The sequence below is a fragment of the Macaca fascicularis genome, chromosome 8 (genome assembly GCF_037993035.2).
Source record: "Macaca fascicularis isolate 582-1 chromosome 8, T2T-MFA8v1.1".
NCBI lineage: Eukaryota > Metazoa > Chordata > Mammalia > Primates > Cercopithecidae > Macaca > Macaca fascicularis.
In genome coordinates, this window is record NC_088382.1 from 26,531,214 (window position 1) to 26,556,094 (window position 24,881).

Here is a 24,881-nt window from a genome sequence, read left to right on the forward strand (position 1 = left end):
GGCTGAACTCTGACCCTTCAGGGAGGAACTAAACTCTCCTGCCACTGAAGATTTGGGTTTTTTGTTGTGGTGGTGGTGGTTGTTTGACACAGAGTCTGGCTCTGTCTCCAGGCTGGAGTGCAGTGGGGTGATCTCGGTTCACTGCAACCTCTGCCTCCTGGGTTCTAGTGATTCTGCCTCAGCCTCCGAAGCAGCTGGGACTACAGGTGTGCGCCACCACGTCCAGCTTATTTTTTGTATTTTAGTGGAGACGGGGTTTCACCATGTTGGCCAGGATGGTCTCAATCTCCTGATCTCGTGATCTGCCTGCCTTGGCCTCCCAAAGTGCTGGGACTACAGGCATGAGCCACTGTGCCCGGCCTGGTTTGAGGTTTTTAAGGCATTTTCACATGTAGTATCTCCTTGGTCTTCCAATACCTAGAGGATGAGGTGGCATGATTATCCTATCACCCCTTGAGCCCAGAAGCCTGGGCCTTGACTTCCTATTCAGCTCCTCTTACTTCTCAATGTTTCCCATCACTGGCTCAGAGACAGCCCAGCCAGACTGGCCCATGGAACCACCTCATCATGTTCCAGAAGGCCACCATGGGACTCCGCTTACCTCCTGTTTTTTTTCTCACTTGCACTAAGTAGAGAATTCAGCATGCAAAGTCCTAGAGGGTGAACCACAGTGAAGCACTACTTCACACCCCTAGGATGGCTACTATCAAAACAACAGAAAATGGGCCGGGCGCAGTGGCTCACACCTGTAATCCCAGCACTTTGGGAGGCCGAGGCGGGTGGATCACGAGGTCAGGAGATTGAGACCATCCTGGCCAACATGGTGAAACCCTGTCTCTACTAAAATACAAAAAATTAGCCGGGCGTGGTGGCACACGCCTATAATCCCAGCTACTCAGAAGGCTGAGGCAGGGGAATGGCTTGAGCCTGGGAGACAGAGGTTGCAGTGAGCTGAGATCACAACACTGCACTCCAGTCCGGCAACAGAGCAAGACTCTGTCTCAAAAAACAAAAAAACAAAAAGAAACAACAACAACAAAAAACCCCCAAAAAACAAAACAAAACCAAAAAAAACAGAAAATGACAGTGCTGGCAAGGTTGTGGAAACCGGAACCCTTGTGCACTGTCAGTGAGAACGCAAAATGGTACAGGTGCTATAGAAAACAGTATGGTATTTCCTTAAAAAATTAAAAGTAAAATTACCATATGATCTAGCAAAAGAATTGAAAACAGCGTCTCTAAGAGGTATCTGCACACCTGTGTTCATAACAGCATTATTCACAATAGCCAAGAGGTGGGAGCAACCCAGGCGTCCATCAACAAAATGTGGTCTATCCATACAATGGAATATTAGTCAGCCTTCAAAAGGGAGGAAACTCTGAAACCCGCTGCAATATGGATGATTCATAAAGACATGATGCTAGGTGAAATAAGCCAGTCCCAAAAGACAAATATCATATGGGGTACCTAGAAGAGTCAAATTCATTGAAACAGAAAGTAGAGTGGTGGCTGCCAGGGTCCGGGATGAGAAAGAAATGAGTGTGGTTGTTTAATCGGTACAGAGTTTCAGTTTTGCAAGATGGAAAAGTCTGGAGATGGACGGTGATGATGGCTGCACAACAGTGTGAATATACTTAACACTACTGAACTATACACTTAAAAATGTTTAAGGCTGGGCTGGACACAGTTCACGCCTGTAATCTCAACACTTCAGGAGGCCAAGGCGGGAGGATCCTTCAAGCTCAGGAGTCCGAGACCAGCCTGGGCAACATAGCGAGACCTCGTCTCTACTAAAAATAAAAACATTTAGCTGGGCATGGTGGCGCATGCCTGTAGTCCTAGCTATTCAGGAGGCCGAGGTGGGAGAACTGCTTGAGCCCAGAAGGTTGAGGCCGCAGTGAGCTGTGATTGTGCCATTGCACTCCAGCCTGGGTGACAGTGAGACCCTGTCTCCAAAAAAAACCCCAAAAAGTTAAGGTGGTAAATTTTATGTGATGCGCATCTTGCCATAATTTTTTTAAAAATCATAAAGTACTAGAGGGTTTTCAAATAATGATTTTTATAAGTGCCGCTGAAAAAATGAAAGAAAACAAAACTAAACCTCTCATTTTTCTCACAGCTCCTTTTAGGAGTCTGGAGCAGCAGACATAGTCAAACAAACCTGGGTTCAAGTTCTATCTGCCACACACTGGGGCACTGTGTGATGCGGGCAACTGCCTCACCACACCTGCTTCTCATTTCTAAAGCCAAACTAATGATGCCGAGCAAAGAGGTTTCCATGGAGACTCAATGAGGTAATGTATGTGCCTGGTACGCTTTCAACCTCCTTTTCCCCTTCCTTCTTCCAGTCCGTCAGAAAAACAATACATTCTACTGCTTCTATGATGTAAGAGAAAAGCAAACAAAAACATTCCCATTGGAGAGATTAGGAAACCAAGGAGAGAAACAGAGGGTCTTCAAGGTCAAGAAGGACCCCGGGGCCAGTCTCCTGATGTCCAGGCCCTGCTGAAACGTGTCTGTTCTCACGGTTGCTGGTCAGGGCCCAAATGACAGCACCTTGGATCCATTGTGGAGAACAAAGAGCTAATTGAAAACATCTGGGCTGAGGTTTTCCAACTGGCTTCTCAATTTGGCCTGGTTTCCAAGCAGTCAAGCTCCACTGAAACATACACTCCCTCATCGATTGCTGTCTCAACAACAAACCAAATGTTTGTCTTGCTAAGTACTAGCAACGGAAAAGACCCTCCACATTCTAAGCGGAACGTTCTGTCGCAAAGCCGCTGAAGTGACAGAGATGGTGAAAAGCAGGGTCACCCTATTCCATCTGCAGTGAGAGAAACCCCCCTCGCTAAGGACCTGGAAGTCCACCAGTGCATCATCAAAGGAACTGAGAACAGCTGCAAACCACAGACCCTACGGAGCCTGCCCCAAAGAGCTGCTCTCTTATGAATCTTCCATGGACCCCCATAATTTTCCATGCACCCCTTCCACATATACTTGGTCAATTTCTACTTAGATGGTAGAAATGTGAATTTGTACTTAGTGCAAGACAGCATCACCATGCATGGTATACTCGTTTGGCCTGATTTCATAACAAAATTTTTTTTTGTTTTTTGAGACAGTGTCTCACTCTGTCGCTCAGGCTGGAGTGCAGTGGTGCAATCATAGCTCACTGCAACCTCCGCCTCCCAGGTTTAAGCAATTCTCCCACCTCAGCCTCCCAAGTAGCTGGGACCAAAGGCACATGCCACCATGCCCAGCTAATTTTTGTATTTTTTTGGTAGAGACGGGATTTCACCATGTTGGCCAGGCTGGTCTCAAAATCCTGACCTCAAGTGATCCACCTGCCCCAGCCTCCCAAAGTGCTGGGATTACAGTCATGAGCCACTGCAAAGGGCCCTTTTTTTTTTCTTCTATAGGTTTTGTGCTTATTAACTACTCTGATTCCAATGCAACCAGCTTCTGGGTCTGCCTGCTGGAAAGCAGGGTGGTTCTAGGTAAAATCCAGGAGATGCCTCCTCAGAACTGCCAGGAAAGCCGTGTCCTTGGGACACAAGATGAGAGTCAAACTTTGGACCACAAGAAAGCCATTCAATAGAAGCCAAATTTTATCTTACTCTTTCCTTACAATGCCGGATGAAAGAAGAGATAAATATATATATATAAATATATATACACACACACATATATATACAAGTTAACAGATCATTAGGAAAGTAAAAATCATAAATGAAATTCAGCTGGAATGCCAGAGCCCAGGACAATGGAAACTATTCAAGTTAGAATCTGTGGGGTTGCAAATGGGTGCAGTGGGTCACGCCTGTAATCCTAGCACTTTGGGAGGCCAAGGTGGGAAGATCGCTTGAGGCCAGGAGTTTGAGATCAGCCTGGCCAACATGGCAAAACCCTGTCTCTACTAAAAATACAATTTAAAAAATCAGCTGGGCCTAGTGGCGCACACCTGTAATCCCGGCTGCTCGGGGGCCTGAGATGGGGGGATCACTTGAACTCGGGAGGCGAAGGTTACACTGAGCCTAGATCCCACCACTGCACTCCAGCCGGGGTGATAAAGCAGGACGCTGTCTCAAAGAAAAGGAAAGAAAAAACTCTGTGGGGTCACAATGTGGTTATTGCTGGCTTCGTTGCTCGGGTCTAAAGAACGAGGGATGTGACTGGGAATAGGCTTAGCCTCCTGATTCTGAAGACAGGTGAAGGAGAGCAACCACCTTAGCTTCAGCTGCTATAACCTCGACCAGGCATTGAGAAACAGGACAGCTGCTCCCTCCAGAACTCCCTAGAAGGGCCTGCGGTTTACCTGAGCTCAGAGATGCTTTGGGAGAACAATCTGTGGACAGGCCAGGCTAGAAAACCCAGAACGTCCCTGGTGCCCTCCCTGGTTTCATTACTCCAGCCCGAACTTCCGAGGAGCTTGAGGGGTCCTGGAGAGGCAGCCTTATCCACAGTGTGACCGGCACACGAAGCCCCTAACCCCCACCGGAGCAAGCCCTGGGTGCTGGCCACATTCTGTACTCACTATACCAAGAACTGTTTCGCCCACTCTTTTTCCTATTCTGCCAAATCAAAATGAATCAATTAGCTAATATTTACTAAGTGCCCACCATGTACCCAGTGATAAAGATCTGGACTGATGCTGGTGAAATTCAAATACATTTAGATGTAAAAGGTCTCTCCTGTCATAAACCAAGCACCACTTCACGTAAGCTGCTTAACTCGTAAAGCCTTGAACACAAGACGGGGTTTGCTTGTTTTTTTTTTTTTTTTTTTTTTTTCCAGGCACCTGTTTCTTCCTGTCTTCTCTTTGACATTATTCCTTTTAAAACCCTTGATGGATTCCATGTCCACAAAGATGGCCTTTCCAGTACTCCTGGTCTCTTCGTTGATATACCTCCTCTCTCAGGGACTGTCCTCCATCCTGCTCCAGCCGCTGTCCCATGGTCTCTCATTACCAGAGATTGTACCCTTCAATATCCATTTCACCCTTCCTGCTCTGTACCCACACACAGCTCCCTTCATCTTTTAGTAAACTTCTTGTGTCTCCATCTGAACAGAGACCCGCAATCCAGTGATCACAGCAGCTATGCACAATCCTACAACTTCTCCATGTACTACCACCCTCCTTACCCAGCACAGTCTCCATGGACCATGAGTTTAATCCTTCCCTTTCATATTCCCGCCACTCCTTGAACTTTTCACTCTTCACCATGCTTGGATGGCAAAGTCCCACCTGGGTAAAAACCTGTCTCCTACTACCCCATGCCTGCTCCTAATAGGGAAAAACCACAACCCCCTTGTCTGACAACAGGTAAGTTTTAAATTGAGGTTGAAATAAAATTGTCACTGGAAAAATACCCAGTCACTGGAAAGCATTTGTTATAAAATAATGAGCGTTGGAAAGCCTGGAATGGAAAACATGAATCTGAGGTTACCCCTGGATCGCTCAGCCAGTCAGATAAACAGAGATGTGGAAGTATCAGACATTTGTTTAAAGAAGACAGGAAGTGGGTTCTAAAGCCCAGCATTTGCTAACTTCACTTCCATGGCTCTCATCGCTGCCAGGGAGCCCAGAGCGAGCTGCAGAGAACATGTGACGCTATGCTGTCTCCTGATCCAGTTACGCCAACAGGAAATTTTCAATTGCATGGAGGTGAGATGTGTGAGATGGGACTTCCTTTCTCCTATAATTTCTAGAATAACAGAAAGTTGGAAGGGAGGATAACAGTTATCAATTTCAGTGACTCCCAAACCTGTCACTTTACAGGCTTCCAAAAGAGACAAGAATCCTGGGCTCCAGCCCAGATCTTTTAAACCAGATTTATGGTGGGTTGAGGTCTGTGCTATTCTGTACTTTTAAGCTCCCTTGGGCGATTCTTATGCAGTCAGCATGGCATTAGCCCTTTAGTCGAGGACAGGAGTGTGGGCAGCCCTGTTTTAGTCCAGCAGCCAGACATGTGCTGAGGTCTGGGCTGCAGCTCAGCCGGGGGGCGGGTGTGGGAGCTTCCTTTGCCTGGCTGACCCACAGATGGGAAACTCTTAGCTCCTGGAAAAATGTTTAAAAAGAAACAATGCCCTCCACCCTCATCTCTTTCCCATTTGGGAACATGCACCGTCAGGGTTTCAGGAGTTCTTACAGAGCCCAACTTCCAGATGGGGAAAATGAGGCTGGAGAGGACAAGTGTCTTCCTACAAAGTGTGGTGTCAGAGGTCAGTACAGACTGAGCTCTAGGTTCAGGGCTTCAAACCTGTCCTGCCTCAAAGCTCTTAAAGCAAAGGTTTTGGGGGTTTTTTGTTTGTTTGTTTTGAGACGGAGTCTCACTCTGTCACCCAGGCCGGAGTGCAGTGGCACGACCTCGGCTTACTGCAGCCTCCGCCTCCCTGGTTCAAGCGATTTTTGTGCCTCAGCCTCCCGAGTGGCTGGGACTACAGACACTCGCCACAATGCCCGGCTAATTTTTGTATTTTCAGTAGAGACAAGGTTTCCCCATGTTGACCAGGCTGGTCTCGAACTCCTGACTTCAAGTGATCAGCCTGCCTCAGCCTTCCAAAGTGCTGGGATTACAGGCATGAGTCACCGCGCCTGGCCAGCTCTTAAAACAATTTTTAAAAATAAATTAATAGCCGGGCGTGGTGGTTCACGCCTGTAATCCCAGCACTTTGGGAGGCCGAGGCGGGCGGATCACAAGGTCAGGAGATCGAGACCATGTGAAACCCTGTCTCTACTAAAAATACAAAAAACTTAGCCGGGCGCGGTCGCGGGCGCCTGTAGTACCAGCTACTCGGGAGGCTGAGGCAGGAGAATGGCGTGAACCCGGGAGGCGGAGCTTGCAGTGAGCTAAGATCGTGCCACTGCACTCCAGCCTGGGGGACAGAGCGAGACTCCGTCTCAAAAAAAAAAAAAAAAAATTAATAAATTTGAACCTCACAGGGAGGAAAGAATAGGCTAACCAACAGTGAAAAAATCCAAAGCATCCTGTGCCTATCGTGAGCAAGCCTGCAATAGCAGGTTAGTGTTAAAATGATGAACTCCACGTGCCAGGACAGCGGGAGGCGTCAGGGAACTCAAGCACATGGGAGCCCTTGTGAGGAAGAGCAAGAGGTTTTCCTAACAGGGAATGATCTGGAGTAAAGTGCAACTTCCCCTGGGCTGGCACAGCCCCCAGGCAGGGAATATGGGGTAGAGAGAGGAGCACAGGCCGATTTCACCCCATATGTGGGGTCACCAACTGTCCTGGTTTTCCTGAGGTTTTCCCAGGATGTGAGACTTTCTGTGCTAAAGTCAGGAAAGTCCTGGGCACATCGGTATGGCTGGTCACTTACTGTGCCCCTCCTCAAATGTCCCCCACCCCTGCCTTACTGCAGGGTGCAGCCTGCGTGTGCTCGGAAGGATGCCAGCCCCTAGATGGGCATCACCAAGAGTTTACACTTTTCAGTGCGTGCAGCCTCCTCTCCCAGGCTGACCTCAGGGAAGGCAGCTCCGGGCCCTGCCAGGTGACAGCACTCAGATCCAAAGCACAGAATGTTTACCTTCCCCCTTGCCGTAGGAGGAGCTGGCAGTCCAGGACTTGGCCTCCACATAGCCCAGCTCCCGGCAGACGACGTGGGCAGCGTGGATGGAGAAGTCGTCATCACACACGGTACCCCACTGGCCGTCGTAGTACACCTCCACCCGACCCTCGCTGTGCTTCCTCTTCTGTCCAGCCAGGCGCAGCTGAATCTTGGCCACATTGGCGGGGGCCTGGGGCTGGTGATACTCGGGAGCCGGTTGCTGGAAGTACTCGGGGTAGTGGGGCCAGCTGTCATACTGTGCCAGGCTCAGGGGGGACAGGAGGGCCAGCACAGCCAGGCAGCTGCAGAGGCGAGAGCACGGAGGCCTCTCCATCCCTGTCTTCGAGCTGATGATCCCACGAGGGGGCCCTGAGCAGCTGGGAGGGACAGGCGGGGTACGGAAGCAGCAGGAGCTTTCTGGAAGACAGGAGAGAGGTGTTAGGATGAGAACGTGGGGCTACGGAGACCTACAAGGAGAACGAGAGATTTCATACCCCTTGGCTTAATATGGAAAGCTCGTCCATTCTCGACACCAATCCAGCCCCACTCCTACCTGACGTTTTCACCACGCAGGGCTAGGAGGTCCCACCCCCTTTACCCACCGTCTTCCCGAACTCTCTGGAATGCTTTTTCCAGTAGAGTTCCTGGCAGGAAACAGAGCACACTCCAACTTAATTTGCGGAGAGTTTTTTAAGACTACGGACATGCGCCGGGCGCGGTGGCTCAAGCCTGTAATCCCAGCACTTTGGGAGGCCGAGGCGGGCGGATCACAAGGTCAGGAGATCGAGACCACTGTGAAACCCCGTCTCTACTAAAAATACAAAAAATTAGCCGGGCGCGGTGGCGGGCGCCTGTAGTCCCAGCTACTCAGGAGGCTGAGGCAGGAGAATGGCGGGAACCCGGGAGGCGGAGCTTGCAGTGAGCCGAGATCGCGCCACTGCACTCCAGCCTGGGCAACAGCGTGAGACTCCGTCTCAAAAAAAAAAAAAAAAAGACTACGGACATGCAGGCAGAGTTCTGCAGAACTAACAAAGGCTGGTGTCACACCCTAGGGCTGGTGACTCAGGGGGGCTGTGACCACCCTAGGCTTGAAGGGAGCCTGGGGGGTGAGAACTGGAGAGTGGCAGAGGGAGCTGTCTCTTAGGAGCCTTCACTGGAGAGTCTCAGAGCCAACCCACAGCAACGGCGGGGATGCAGGAGGGAGAATAAATACCTGACTCCCTTTCCTCCCATCTTTGAATCTTTCTGGTGCCTCCTATTAGGCAAACCCAGCCCCCTGCAACTCAAAGCCAGTGGCAAGGGAGCTGAGCCCATTGGGGGAGCCTGCATGGGCCGGTCTCCTAGAACATGGGGGCTGGTGGAGAAGGAGCAGGTTTGAAGGGGCGAGGGCAGGAGATTCAACACACCCACCCTCCATTAAATGAATGGCACCCCAAAACACTACAGGAGCATTTGCTAGATGAATTCTAATGTTCCTGTCAGCTTTGAGGGCTGCAATGCTAAACGAGTTTTAAAATCCTGAAGGTCATGGTCATCGTATCTGGTGGAACCTACCTCTGAGAATTCCCGAGTGAAATCACCTAGCAAGAAGACCTTGTGTATCTTGGTCCCCTCGTAATTCAGAGAAAAAAGGAGACTATTGTAAAAGGACCGCACGTGTGTCTCAGAGAAAGATGCAGGGCCGTAAAACAGGATAAGCAGGTGGAAACTTAGGTGGGGGCATAAGGTATTTTATTTTAACCCTATGCAGAGTAGGCTAATCATATTCTTCCGGTCATGGCACACTACCTTCGAGGACGGTCTGGGTAACTTTCCTGTAGTCAGAGCTGTCCAGAGCTGCCCATGGAGGGATGATCTGCCTTGGAGAGAGGCAGTTCCATATCTATTGGGCGACCAGCAGCAGCCAGTGTCCCAAAGAGGAGGCTGGAGTGGAGATGTTGGAGCTTGGGGGACAGTCAGAACTGAGGATTTTGGAAAGTTTTCTGATGTTGCCAGAGAGCCAGCCATCCTCATCCTGTGACTAACAAACAAGGCCAGAAAGTGATAGAGGGTTCCTGTGATAGCTCCTGACCAACTGACCAATGCACAGCCTGACCCGCTAGTGGTGTGACTCTGAAGGGAATCAGGGTCCTGGCCATGCACCATTCCCATCAAAGCACATCTGCATCCTCAAGCTTACCTATGTCTCACAAGAACCTTGGGGAGTGGAAGAGGCAGGTACTATCAGGATTCGTATTTTACAACAAAATCAAGAACCAGAGAGGATTAGAGATTTTACCAGAGTTGCACAGTTAGTGCAAGCAAAGCCAGAGTGGGTCACTCCCAATCTGCCATCCCATATAAAAAGTCCTGGTTCAGCTTGGATACAAAAGCCTTTATGTGTGGCACGCACCTACCTCCCCTGCTTCAGTTCCCACGATGGTGTCTCCCTTCCCTCACCCCAGCCCTGCCCATGGCACACGTCCCATCATATCAGCCTGTACCAGCTTCAGCTTTTGTCACCTAGAACAATGTGCCTCCATCCCCTCCCCTCCAAATGGCACATGGTGCAATCCTTCCTGTTCTTCACGGAGACCTTCCCAGGTCCTCCTATCAGATTGAATGTCTTTCTGCTTCCCTTTGACATCACATTTTGCTTGTGCTTTACACTGTTGTCATGTCTGGCTCTGCCACCGGACCCTCAGGCTCAAGGGACAGAAACCACCTCTTTGTCATTTCTGCTCAGCAACGCATCTGCCTCTGGATGTGTCAGGCTACCTTCTAGTAGATAAAGCTTCCTGCCAAGAACAACTAGAAAAGGAAGGTAAAATACTAAAACATATGTTTGAAGACATGAGAAAGTTACCGAGGCAGCAAGGACTGAAGGTGACAAGAATCCAGAGAGATGGGAAGGGCATTGAGGTGAGGCTCACATTTGCCTCTGTGTTTCCCCGGAAGACACTCGCCAATTCCACGGCAGTGATCAACAGGCTGAGAAGCTAAGCAAAGCTGCAGGCAGCCTCCAGGGACCGGGGAGACTGGGAGTTCAGAACCTGCCAAGGACAAAAGGACCCATTAAACAGCCCCAGGCTCTCAGATGCATTCCTGAAGAGCTGCACTCTAGCAGCCAGGGCATAGGAAGGTCTGACATTCCCATAAATGGAATACCAAAGGAGAGGAGAGAAAGGATGTGCAGAGGAAATAATGGAAGAAATAATGGCCTAGAATTTTCCAGAATGACAAAATTCATCAAGCCCACACAGTGTAGTTTACAAGGAAAACCACATCTGGGCACATCGAAATCCAACTGCAGAGAAGACAAGACAGAAAGAAAAATCTTAAATACAGTCAGGGTAGAAAAGCTGTTACCTTAGAGCAGCAGAAAGACTAACAGCTGGTCCCTCAACACAAATAAGGAGACGTTAACAGCACAACATTTTCAAAGGGCAGAAAAAAATGTCCGCCCAGAATCTGTGCCCAGTGAAGAGAATGAAGGTAAAATAAGGACATACCAGATAAACAAGAGAGGAGCGAGTCTGTCACCAGAATATCCACAAGACGGAAATGCTACAGGGAATTCTTTAGGCTAAAGGAAAAATCATCCCAGATGTCAGTATGGAGGCGTAGGAAGGAATGAAGAGTATGAAGTGGGAAACGATGTAGGTAAATCTCAGTAAAGTTCGAGTGTGTAAAACAGGAAAAACATCCTGTGTGGGGTTTAAAATATACGTATGATTAAAATGTATGGCAACCATAGCACGAAAGGCAGGAGGGCATTAAATGGAGCTCAAGTGGTTTGAGGTTCTTGTGTTGTCTGGGGAAGTGGTAAAAGTACTATTGTCTATTAGATTTTTAGGAAGTCTAATAGATGCATGCTGTAATCTTTATAGGAATCATTGCAAGAACTACTAAAAGTAGAACTAACAGGTTAATAAGGGGGGGTGGTAGCATTAAAAAATACTTGATTAATCCAAAATTGAAGCAATAAAACAGAGAAAAAGTAACATGAAACAATTCTTACAAATAGAAAATGTTAGATGGTGGATTTAAACTCGAATATATGAGTAATTACATTAGATAAAATAAATACTCCAATCAAAAGACAAAGATCATCAGAATGAATATAACAAAACAATTTAGCTTTATATTTCTTTCTTTCTTTTTTTTTTTTTTTTTTTGAGACGGAGTCTTGCTCTGTTGCCCAGGCTGGAGTGTGCAGTGGCGCCATCTCGGCTCACTGCAACCTCTGCCTCCTGAGTTCAAGCAATTCTCCCGCCTTAGCCCCCCGAGTAGCTGGGATTACAGGCATGCACCACCACGCCTGGCTAATCTTTGTATTTTGAGTAGAGACGGGATTTCACCATGTTGGCCAGGCTGGTCTCGAACTCCTGACCTCAAGTGATCCACCTGCCCGCCTCGGTCTCCCAAAGTGCTGGGATTACAGGCTTGAGCCACCGCACCCGGTCTTTATTTTTTTTGAGACAGGGTCTACTACGTCACCCAGGCTGGGGTGCAGTGGTGCGATCAAAGCTCACCACAGCCTCAACCTCTTGAGTCCAAGAGATCCTCCTACTCAGCTGCTCAGCTTCCCGTGTAACTGGAACCACAGGCATGCGTCACCATGCCTAGCTAGGTTTTGGGGTTGCTTTTTAATTTTTAAATGTATCCTCATCTTGTGGAAATTAAAGACAGAAAGCCAATGAATTGCCAAAGGTCACACAGAGTGCTTGGCAGGCAGCTAACATTATAAAGCACCCCCACGTGCAGGCACTGTTCTAAACGCTCTAGTGTTTTAATTCACTTGATGTGGTAGGCACCGTTATTACCCTTGGGAGGAAACTGAGGCACAGAGAAGTTTGATAGCTTGCCTAAGGTTGCGCTCACGGTAAGTGCAAGCCAGGATCTGAAGGCGGTGGCAGGCTGACCTGGGTTCTGTCCCCCACCGCAAAGCTCTATTGCCCCCAGCCTGTCTATCTCCCTCCCCTGACCTTCCTACCCCATCCCCCAAGGGCTTCAGAGACTTCCAGATCCTCTAATCCTATCCCAGACAGAAATGAAAAAAATACGTGGTCTTGCAACATTTTAAAAGACATATTAGGCCAGGCATGGTGGCTCACACCTGTAATCCCAGCACTTTGGGAGGCCAAGGCAGGCAGATCACGAGGTCAAGAGATCGAGACCATCCTGGCCAACATGGTGAAACTCCATCTCTACTAAAAATACACAAATTAGCTGGGCGTGGTGGTGCGCGCCTGTAGTCCCAGCTACTCAGGAGGCTGAGGCAGGATAATTGCTTGAACCTGGGAGGCAGAGGTTGTGGTGAGGAGAGATCACGCCACTGCACTCCAGCCTGGTGACAGAGTGAGACTCCGTCTCAGCAAAACGAAGACATGTTAATCTCTGGATTTGTATATTTGTAAACTGCTCTACCCATTTTCCTGGATTCTCCAATCTGTGGGAATGCTTTAGTGTTCAACTCCTAAATCTTTTCCAGAACGGGACTCCTGAATTTTTTGCCTCTTTTGTAGGGCCTTCGCCTACTCCCTCCTCTGGGGGATTGTAACACATTAAACCCAGCTGCTTTCCTCTCCGTTTAAAAATTACTCAAGTTTTTTTGTTGTTGTTCTTTATAGTGAAAGTTACACAAGCTGGTGAAAAAAATATGCAAAACGCAAACAAGTAAAAGGAAGAAAATAAGAGCTGGGCATGGTGGTTCACACCTGTAATCTCAGCACTTTGGGAGGCCAAGACGGCTGGATCACTTGAGGTCAGGGGTTAAAGACCAGCCTGGGAAACATGGCGAAACCCTGTCTCTACTGAAAATACAAAAATTATCTGGGTGCCTGTAATCCCAGCTACTCGGGAGGCTGAGGCAGAAGAATTGCTTGAACCTGGGAGGCGGAGGTTGCAGTGAGTTGAGATTGTGACACTGTACTCCAGAGAGAGACTCCGTCTCAAAAAAATAAAATAAAATAAAATAAAAGTAAGAAAATAACTTGTAATACCACTGGGGGGCGGGTAACCATGATCAAAACTGTGTTATAAACCTCTCCAGTCTTTTTTTTTTTGGTACACATTTCCTTTTAAAAATTGGAATCATTTTCTACCCACTGCTTTGTAAACTGCTTTTCACACTGAACAGCATATTGCAAACGTTATGCCTTATGGAATATTCTTTCATAAGATTTTTATAACATAGTATTCAATCTTACGGATACAGAATAATCAAGTTTCTAATTTTTTTACTGCTGTAAACGTTGTTGTAGTTGAAACTTGGCACAATCTTGGGATAAATTCCTAAGAGTGAAATTGCTGGGCCCAAGGGTTTGTACAAAAGCAACACTTTTGCAAAACTATATGAACTGCCTTCCAGAAAGACTGTGCCAGTTGAAACCTCCGCCAGCAGTATGTAGGTTTCCCCCAAACCTCAAAAACTCTGGCTATCACCATGTTTGCAAACTTTCCTCCATCTGATAAGCAAAAGAGGGTATTCTGTTTTAACAAGCATTCTTTTTATTACTAAAGAGGTAGAGCTTTTTCTCTCCCTTGCCCCGTGCTTATTGTCCACCTGTATTTCTTTTTGGAGATTACAGCTTCCTGCCTTATACCCCTTTTTCTATTGAGCTTTTCCCTTGTTGCTTTGTAAGATTCATTTTTCACACTGGTATCCTTCCAACCTCAGGGAGGAAACATTGCCAGGCCTTCTGGGTGACCACGCTGCCTCCTACAGATCAGGATGGGAACAGCGAGGCCATGCCAGGTTCCATGGGCGCCAACGTCCCCTCTCTGCTTACATTGCTCACACAGAAGTGGGTGTTACAGGTGAACGGGCACCTGACTGGGCCCCCAAGCCTAACACAGTGCCTGGTGCATGTTAGCTGCTTAATTAAGATGGGTTGGATAATAACAGGGGATGCATGGCTCGGAGTAGACCCCTCATTCCTGGGAAAGACAGGGGAGGGGACCAGGCAAACCACAGCTTTGCTGATGGTGCTGGAGAGAGCCACAATGTCATTATAAACAACTGAGAGCTCACAAAGCAGCTGGAATGAGCACAGGCAGAAGTTCTGAGATTATAGAGATTATAGTTAGGTTGGCATAATGAGTGGGCTCCATTACACCCAGAAAACCAGGCCCCCTTTTTCAGTTTTTATCTCTGTGAAGTAGACACATTCTGACCTGTGATAAAATGCAATCAGCACCCGGGCGTGGCGGCTCACGCCTGTAATTGCAGCACTTTGGGAGGCTGAAGCGGGCAGATCATAAGGTCAGGAGTTCGAGACCAGCCTGACCAACATGGTGAAACCCCATCTCTACTAAAAATACAAAAATTAACTGGGCATCATGGCACGCGCCTGTAATCCCAGCTACTTGGGAGGCTGAGGCAGAAGAATCGCTTGAACCCGGGAGGCGGAGCTTACAGTCAGTTGAGATCATGCCACTGTACTCCAGCCTGGGGGACAGAGCAAGTCTCTGTCTCAAAAAAAAAAAAAAAAAAAAAAAAAAAAAGCAATCAGCGAATCAACACAGTGGCAAATCGGAGGAAAAACTTTCTGACTTTATCCTCACTTTTTCCTAGGAGGTGGGAGCCCTGTCCTGAGACTTATAGAACCACTGAAGTCCTGAAAGTCCTAGGTGAAGAAGACTATTATTATGGGCTGAATTGTGTGTCTTTCTGTCCTACTGTGGTCAGTCGGTCTAGGACCTGAATCCCTCCCTGTCGAAACCCTGCTCCAACATCACTGGTCCTGATTCTGCTGCTAGAACTCCATAATGCTTCCTGCTTGGATCTCTCAAGACTGCCTGAAGATGCTCTTCTCTGGGGTGGACCATTCTCTCTACCTGCTGTGTCTGCTGGAGGCGACTACATCCGATTATTATGGCTGAACCTGCCCCAAATGCCTGCTCCCACCCTCAAGTCCATGTGTGTTTACTCTGGACCCTGACATCTCCAGGGATGCTCTGCCCACACCCAGCTGATCTGACCTGGTGGTCATCTGGTACCTGACATGCCTCTCTGTAGTGGTTTTAAACAAGTCGACCCTATGACCCCAGGTCAAAGCGCACGTAGAGTGGGACCTCTGGCCTTCCTGTCTTCAATTGTGTGGGCCCTCCTGCCTCTCTGCAACCCTCCTCCTGGAATTTACTGGCACCACTGCTTCCGTACAGAGGTGATGTTGGATGTCTTGGAATCAGAAAATGGTGTTTGAATCCTGCCTTCCCCACTTCCTAGCTATATTAAGAGCCTCAATTTCTTCTTCCAAATATAGAAATTACCTTCCTTGTGTGTGTGTGTGTGATGGTTAAATGAAATAATGTGAAGATCCCTAGCACACAGCATTGAATCAGTCATGTTAATTTTCTTCTTTCCTTCCTTTGAATCTAGAACCTCTGATTGTGGGGCTCTGTGCTTCATACTTAGTAAATATTGACCGAGTGAATAAGTATAAATTTCTATTTCAATATTCACAACCTATCAATAATACCTTTCCCTCTGACCTAATTACATTGGAATGCAAGCTGACAAATTCATTCCTTGTCATTTTTCACATTAAGACATTTAAGTCTTAAGGAATAATTAGTTATTTCTATGAGGGCACTTTTACGTTTTTAACAAGAAACTCCTAGATGTGAATTTCTAGATATGAATTTTACCTATTGTGCAAGGCTGGAAGTAAGAATATTAGGATTTTTTCATGAGTAGTTGGACCTGACCCGTGCCCTTCAAAACAGCTCGCCTATATGCCTGTTTGCCTCTGAAATTCACTTGTGTAGTAAAGGCAGTAGGCAAATGTTGAGGTAATTTATGGCATACAAAGATCTGGGATCAGAAAATCTCACCCTAGCAGATAATCAAGGCTTATGTCTAGACAGGAATTATGGGTTATAAGGTTGGACCAAGGAGGGGCAGAGCAAGGCACGATCCCAGCCCAGCATAGCTGACTTCCAAGGCAATACACCAGCTCAGCTGCACACACCTGCTTGCCCTAAAGGTAATGAGCCTCCAAACACATGCTGGACATGGGTGCTCCAAAGGGGCTGTCAAGACCTGAGGCAGTGAGTGCTGCTGACACAGAGGGGAGAACAGGCTACCTGCAGTTACTTCTGCAGAACCAACAGGGAACGGCAATTCCTCAAGTCTCACCTCCTCCAAGAAGTCCACTCAGCTTACTTCCAACAATACCTGCAGCTGGCTCAGGAGGCTCGAGGGGTTGGACAGATTTCATTCCCTATCTGAGTCCATTTCCAAACAGATGTCTCAGGAAGGCAGAAGGAAGGAGTAACTTAAAAGGCTTCAGTGGCCGGGCGCAGTGGTTCACGCCTGTAATCTCAGCACTTTGGAAGGCCGAGGCGGGCGCATCACCTGAAGTCGGGAGTTTGAGACCAGCCTGGCCAACGTGGTGAAACCCCGTCGCTACTAAAAATACAAAAATTAGCCAGGCATGGTGGCAGGTGCCTGTAATCCCAGCTACTCGGAAGGCTGAGGCAGGAGAATCGCTTGAACCCAGGAGGCGGAGGTTGCAGTGAGCCAAGATCACACCGTTGTACTCCAGCCTGGGCAACAAGAGCAAAACTCCGTCTAAAGGAAAAAAAGAAAAAAGGCTCCAGCTTTCCCACCTTTCAGCATGGACAGTGAAGTAGAAGGTGCAAAGAGGCAATTTGCAGTAACCTTTGGGAGTCTGATAATTTTCTTGTGCACAGACTGGAGGGAACAATTCTACAGCAGTTTCCCTCCGCTATGGACATAAAGACTTTCCTACTCTGCCTGTTTTATGTATTTATTTACCACTCCCTGGGCCCCCCGTCCTGTTTGAAGAGGATCACTTCTACTTTTATACAGCAACCTGGACACCACATGGGCTGGTGTGGAAGGTGGGCTTCTGTGAAAGAGAATGTTGGATTTTTTTTTTTTTTTTGAGATAGAGCTTTTCACTCCTGTTGCCCAGGCTGGAGTGCGGTGGTGTGATCTCGGCCCACTGCAACCTCTGCCTCCCAGGTTCAAGCAATTCTCCTGCCTCAGCCTCCCAAGTAGCTGGGATTACAGGCACACACCACCACACCCGGCTAATTTTTTTTCTTTCTTTCTTTCTTTTTTGTATTTTCAGTAGAGAAGGGGTTTCGCCATGTTGGCCGGGCTGGTCTTGAACTCTTGACCTTAAGTGATCTGTCTGGCTCAGCCTCCCAAAGTGCTGGGATTACAGGCATGAGCCACCGCACCCAGTCAAAATTGGATGTTTAAAAGTAAAACAGAACCTATATTTATTAATCATTCATCAGTATCAATCTGTTTTTGATCAGTAACAATCAGCATGTGAAAAGTGCTGACAGGTATTCACTCATTTCATGCTCTCGTCTGGATAAGCACTGCCCAATAAAACCGTAATGCGAGCTACATATGAAATTTTAAATTCTCTAGTAGCCACATTCCAAAAGTAGAATGAAACAGATGAAATCAATGTTAAAGATGTATTTTATTTGATGCAATATATCCCAAATATTATTTCGATATGGAATCAATACAAAAATTATTAATGAGATGTTTTGCGTTCTTTTTTCTTTTTGTACTAAGTCTTTGAAATCCAGCATGTACTTTGTGTTTGTAGTGCATCTCAGTTCCAACCAGTGCCTTGCAAGTGTTTGGTGGCCCCATATGGTGGTGGCTGCCATACTGCACAACACAGCTTTGGACAACCCCCTGAGCAAGGTATTATCAGCATCCCTATTTTCCTAAGGAAAAACCGAGGGACAGAAAGGCTCCATGATTTTCCTATAGTCACACTGCTAAAAAGTGATCAAGCTGGAATTTGTAACCAGGCCAGCCAGATACCAGAGCAGACGCCCTTATTCACTAATTGTTGAGGTCAGGAGTTCGAGACCAGCCTGGCCAACATGGTGAAATCCCGTCTCTACTAAAAAATACAAAAATTAGCCAGGCATGGTGGCACACACCTGTAATCCCAGCTGCTCAGGAGGCTGAGGCAGGAGACTCGCTTGAACCCTGGAGGTGGAGGTTGCAGTGAGCTGAGCTCATGCCACTGCACTCCAGCCTGGGCAACAGAGCAAGACTCCTTCTCCAAAAAAAAAAAAAAAAAAAAGAAAGAAAACAAAATATTAAGTGCTCTGTGTCTCTTACGATGTCTTGGAATAAACAAATATGTAAGTTCTCCATCTACCCTTCCAGACATTTGAGGACATCTGTACTAATGGCAGACACATTTCTCTTCTCCATACCTATTAGTCCTTGCTCGGAGATCTTAATTTCACAAAAGAAAGAAAAAAGCCTGGTGGAGATATCACAGTGGGGAGAGTTTTTAGAAAACAGGCAGGTCTATTCTCAGCATTCACCTTGGAAGACCTCCAAGGGTGTCTCAACATCGACTGTCTAAGAAGCATCTGCTCCAGTGAAGCCACCTCCGTCCCCATCGTGGAAATTCCAGGACCCTCCTCTACCCTGAACACAAGCAGAGAGCATCTGCCAACTGGGTCAGCAGAACGTGGGAGACTCAGGCCAAGGATTTCCGTAGCTCCCTCCACACGCTCCAAAGAGACGCGGCTTTCACAGGCACACAAGCGTCCACAAAGGGAAGGCCTCCCAAGGTGCTGGGATCGCAGGCATAAGCCAAGGTGGGAGGCCCACCTTGGAGAGTATCCTGTTCAAACCTCGTTTGAGTGAGGTCTGGGAGCTGCTGTGGCAGATGGCCTTAATTATTCACACAGTTGAGCCCAGGAGTGGGTCATAATTAAGAGGGACAAGGCAAGGTGCCGAAGGACTGAAGTCTCCAACTGACACAAATAAAAGCCAGAGACCACCAGGAAAAGTTGGTTGTGCCTGGCTCTTCAGAAAGGGAAAATTATCCCCCTAATACGGTCTCACTGGGTTCTTGACTGCACGGCTGAGAACACTCTTACATTCAATACAATCCATTCAAGGCTACAACATTTGCACAGCTGATTCTAGTATAAGCTTTGCCAACAAGAGGCACTGTGTCCTTGGGGGGTATCAGAGCAAGATCAGGAAAGAATTCCTTCACATCACAGGGACTTGGGGACTGAGATCAGCTTACCTTCCCCAGGGTCTCGGGCACCTCCCAATGCAGGGGCTCACTCAGACAGCACACAGCACGCCCTTCCAGGAAGAACAGACGGGATGCTCTGCCCCCTCTTTACTGAACATAAGCGGCATTGACTCGTGGCTTATACATGCAGAAATTGGTTCACATCTTATTTCTTCGCTTCTTAGCTCTGTGACCTAGGCCCACTTAGATTTTTCTAAGTCTCAGGATTTCATCTACCAAATGGAAACAACATGTAGTTAAAAACAACTTTTCTGGCTGGGTGCGGTGGCTCATGCCTGTAATCCCAGCATTCTAGGAGGCTGAGGCAGGTGGATCACTGGAGGTCAGGAGTTCGAGATCAGCCTGGCCAACACGGTGAAACCCCGTCTTTACCAAAAATACAAAAATCAGCCAGTCGTAGTGGTGGGCACCTGTAATCCCAGCTACATGGGAGGCTGAGGCGGGAGAATCACTTGAACCTGGAAGGTGGAGGTTGTAGTGAGCCGAGATCACGCCATCTCACTCCAGCTAGGACAATAAGAATGAGACTCCATCTCCAAAAAAAAAAAAAAAAAAAAAAAAAAAAAAAAACTTTTATAAGGAAAAATATGAAACGTCTTTTCAAGCCTGCTGTAAAAATCTTAAGTTCCTGTCCCATAGTAGGTTGTCAATAAAAACAGCAGCTAATATATCTTGGTTCGAACTGGTGCTGCCTGCTAGATTCGGGTCAGGTTATTCAAGCACCAGCTACAGTTTTGAGTGATACTAAGCTGCATAATGCAGTTGTTTATATTTAATTTTTATCTTCAGCTTCCCCAGGTGTTATTTGGGGAACTGTGAGCTGCCAAGGCTGAGCCTACATAGTTCCTTCTGGATCCAGCTCCTTGCAACAACTTAAAAACTAGAAATGGGCTGGGTGCTCATGCCTATAATCCTGGCACTTTGGGAGGCCAAGGCGGGATGATTGCTTCAGCTCAGGGGTTTGAGACCAGCTTGAGCAACATAGGGAGATCCTGTCTCTACAAAAAAATGTTTTTTAATTGGCTGGGCATGGTGGCAAATGCCTATAGTTCCAGCTACTCGGGAGGCTGAGGCAAGAGGATCACTTGAGCCCAGGAGGTCGAGGCTGCAGTGAGCAGTGATTGTACCACCGCACTCCAGTTCACCGTGGGCGACAGAGCTGAGACTTGTCTCCAAGAAAAACAAAAACAAAGAAACAAAAAATACACACACATACACACACACAAAACTAGAAATGTACATTTACTCCAAAGAATATACAGTATTAGCAAAAAGCTTAATTATCTAAATAAAAAGGTGTCTTCTCATATACTGTATAAATTAGGTATGTGCAAAATTGTGCCACGTCTGCAAATAAGGCTTTTAAGCAGGAGGGTAGGGAAAAAAAGACTTTTAAGCAGGGCTTATATCAACCAGTGCTTGCGGATCTTGCTGAGAGCTGGGGAAGGGGGCTGGGTTGGAGGGAGAGAAAGAGGTTCCAAACCTTGATCTTACTCAAGGTTCTGAGTTGGTCATGAGCAGTACTGTTACAATTGTCCAACAAGCATCATTCATTGGAAGACATCATTAGCCCTTGAAGCACCTGTCACCCTAAGAACTTTCCAGTACACTCCAGAATCCCTGATTTTCTCATCCCAGTAGTAGTATTGTCCTGCTAATGGATGAGTGTTTGAAAATCCTTCATGAAGCCTCACTTAATTTTGACCCAGCAGAGCTAACAGAGGAAAAGAAGAAAATGTAAAACTGGCCTTTCCAGGGTCCTTTTCTTAGACTACCACCTTGATAGCTGAGTCAGTCTGCCTAGGAAGGAATGTGAAAGGCCTACTCCAAAAAATGCTCCAGTATCAAGATTTTCCTTGAAGCTACTCAAATTTTTTTCTTCCTCCAAAAGCAATCCCTTTTGAATCATTTCATCATCCACCTAAAAAGGCATTCTGTGTTATAGAATTCACCTGTTTAATGGTACCTTCTGGAAAATCCAGTGACAACTGGCTTCCTAGTTCATTCTTTTTTTTTTTTTTTTTTTTTTTGAGACGGAGTCTCGCTCTGTCGCCCAGGCTGGAGTGCAGTGGCCTGATCTCAGCTCACTGCAAGCTCCGCCTCCCGGGTTCACGCCATTCTCCTGCCTCAGCCTCCCGAGTAGCTGGGACTACAGGCGCCCGCCACCTCGCCCGGCTAGTTTTTTGTAGTTTTAGTAGAGACGGGGTTTCACTGTGTTCACCAGGATGGTCTCGATCTCCTGACCTCGTGATCCACCCGTCTCGGCCTCCCAAAGTGCTGGGATTACAGGCTTGAGCCACCGCGCCTGGCCCTAGTTCATTCTTAAACACAGGAGAAACCCAGAACATGGCCTCTGATCAATGACACTTGACCTTATGTCACGCAGTCGAATAACGCCCCATGTGACCAACTGATTCCTAGTCAATAGCAACAATTGTTTTTATTACCAATAGCAGTAACAATTCCTAGTCATGCACAGATAAAGGAAAACACGTAAAAATTATACACTGTGTTTGGACATCATGCTTTTAGATTTTCAAGTGCCCTGACACAACCGGATCCTGATGTGATGCTCATTAACTGCCTCCTTCCCTAATATGAGTATGTGGGACATAGGACTCTCACAAAGCAGGCTTCAATGGGACCCTACTTTGCTTGCCTGGCCTCCAACAGGCCCCCAGTAAATAGGGAAGTGATTCATTCCTCCCAGCACTGGCTCCACATCTTGTGCCCTGGAGCTCCCAGCAACAGTCCTGCCTGCCCCCGATTTGAAGCATCTCATAAACAACCTGGCAGTTCTCAGCCAGGAACAGTGCCCTACCCTGCCAAGGGCACTTGCTTGCAACCGTGTGGCCCAGAGCTCGGCTGAATTCTTCCCTCCAGACAGAATGTTCCGCTTGACATTTCTGCCAGATGCCTGCATTCACATTTGGGATCAGGGGCTAGGGTGGGGTCTCTCTCCTCCATCAGACCCTCCCTGCCTGGGATTCCTGCTTGGACCAACAGGAGAGATGAATGGTCCTCATTCATGGCCCAGAGCGCACTGTGGAGTGGCGATCCCAGCTGTGGTCTGGGGCTGCTCCTGGCCCCACGGAGAACACATTCCTTTGTGGAAAGAGGCTGTCTTGGCTGAAAGGGGTTTGCTCAGAGAATGAGGGAAGTGGCTCAGGAGCCAGAGGACTCTTTAGAACCACCTTAGACAAGAATGGAGACTTTAACATCAGGCTTGGTTTGGTCTGTCTGGTCCACTTGGCCCTTGGCCAAAGATTCTACTTCAGTCTCCTCCATTTCTGGCCACAAAGTGGGAATGTTCAGGGCACAGTGAGATGGCGAGAAGGTAAGCATACAAAACTGCATTTTTTCCCCAGCCTCCAAAAAGAGGTCTTTGTTGGCATAATTTGTTGTGACCGATGGAGGCTCCCTTCAGCCCACCTCTGGCTCTCCATGGAATCTCATTCTGACCAGGCTGTTTCCTGGGAAGGTTGAAGGTACAGTTTCAAAGACTTTAAAATGTGCCTACCAGAGACTCTCAGATTGGATTAGAGAGCAAAAGCCAAATACATAGTGTCTATAAGACACATCTCTTCTCTGCAGCTCATAAAGAAGGAGCAGGGAAAATCCAAAATTGGTGATTTTGCTTAAAGGCAATTCAGAAGTGACTGAGACAAGCATATCTTATTAGTCTGTTTTCACACCACTGATAAAGACATACCTGAGACGGGGTAATTTATAAAGAAAAAGAGGTTTAATGGACTCACAGTTCCACGAGGCTGGGGAGGCCTCGCAATCACGGTGGAAGGTGAAAGGCATGTCTTACATGGCGGCACACATGAGAGAATATGAGAGCCAAGCAAAAGGGGTTTCTCTTTATAAAACCATCAGCTCTTGTAAGACTCATTCACTACCACAAGAACAGTATGAGGGAAGTTGCCCCCATGATTCAATTATCTCCCACCAGGCCCCTTCCACAACATGTGGGAATTATGGGAGCTACAATTTAAGATGACATTTGGGTGTGGACACAGTCCATTCATATCAATGCCCATCGGGTTCATATTACCCAATCCCTACACCCTAAACAAACAAACAACAACAACAAAACAAGAGATGTGGTTTGACTATAAGGTAACACATAAGAATTGGAAAAACATGGCCAGCATCTCAGAGTGGTCTCAGATTCAAATCTGGCTTCTGCAAATGGGGAAGAGTTTTAGGGTCTTCGCAGGCTACATAAGAAGTTAAAGTGCTCAGCATAGTGACTGTCTCAGTCACCAAAATTATAAAATCAGCAACAATCTGAATAAAATCCAGGAGGCATATCATCCATCATTCCCATCCACCACTCTTGGGTAACAGGCTTTAATCATCCTCCCCAACTACACACACTCTCTCTCTCAGACACACTGTTTCTCAGAGTTAATCATCTATGGCCAAATCGGTCTGAGTTTCTGTGCCACTTTCAAGGCAATGTTGAATCCACAAAAGGCAGGCAAGGGGGAGGTGATCAGAAGCCAAATCCAAAATGGCGTGCAAACTTGGTAAGCAACGAAATCACTGCAAGCAAGTCCAGGGATTACAGGGATGGGGCCCGTGGCATGAAAACTCCTGGAGGGGGAGTGCTGAGATTTGGCCTAGGCATAGATGCTGAGGTCAGGAGGGGTTTGGGTAGTTGGAAATAAGATGAGTGTACTGGGTGAAAGATGGCGGGAGTCCTGGGCTGGAGGGAGTACAGAACCAGTTTTTCTGAGATGACTCATCAAAAGTGGCCAGGGAGGCACCTTCTGAGCTGAGTCCCCAAGTGACATCCTACCTATGCCCTTCCTGCTTAGCTTGTCGCGTGCCTCACGTGAGGCTTATCACAGCAGACCTCGCCCTTGGCTCCATATACCTTTTGCATCTCCAGAAGCTGCCAGGCCAAGTTCTCATCCAAGCAATGCAACCTGGGCCAACAGTCAATTCTTCAGGCCTGTGCTTGTCCTATGAGAGCCAAACCCAGAGAACCCAGTGATGGCAGGGGCCGCTGGTACAGAGACCATGGCCACATTTTCAGCTTGTCTGGAAATTTCTGGCTCCATAAGGTGGTCAGGTAGGAGTGCTGGTCTGAAGTTCATTAAGAGCCCGTGATCTGGAACTTTGTGGCCCATCACAGCATTGGATCCTGTCCAGAAGCCTAAGGAGCAATAGCAGCAGGCACCAAGTGTCACATCACTGAAGCTGGCCGGGCTTGGCTGCTACAATGCCAGCTGGTGCTGGGTCACCAGG

The 24,881-nt window shown here is 47.6% G+C and overlaps 1 protein-coding gene across 1 annotated transcript in view; it reads right to left on the bottom strand.

Annotated features, from left to right (window-relative positions):
* LOXL2 (lysyl oxidase like 2) overlaps window positions 1-24,881 on the bottom strand; it is a 98,742-nt gene that overhangs the window by 61,630 nt on the left and 12,231 nt on the right. The window contains exon 2 of the mRNA XM_005562843.4: window positions 7,543-7,980. Within this exon, the coding sequence (XP_005562900.1) occupies window positions 7,543-7,897 (355 nt within the window). The 5' untranslated portion in view covers window positions 7,898-7,980. The remainder of the gene's footprint in view (window positions 1-7,542; window positions 7,981-24,881) is intronic.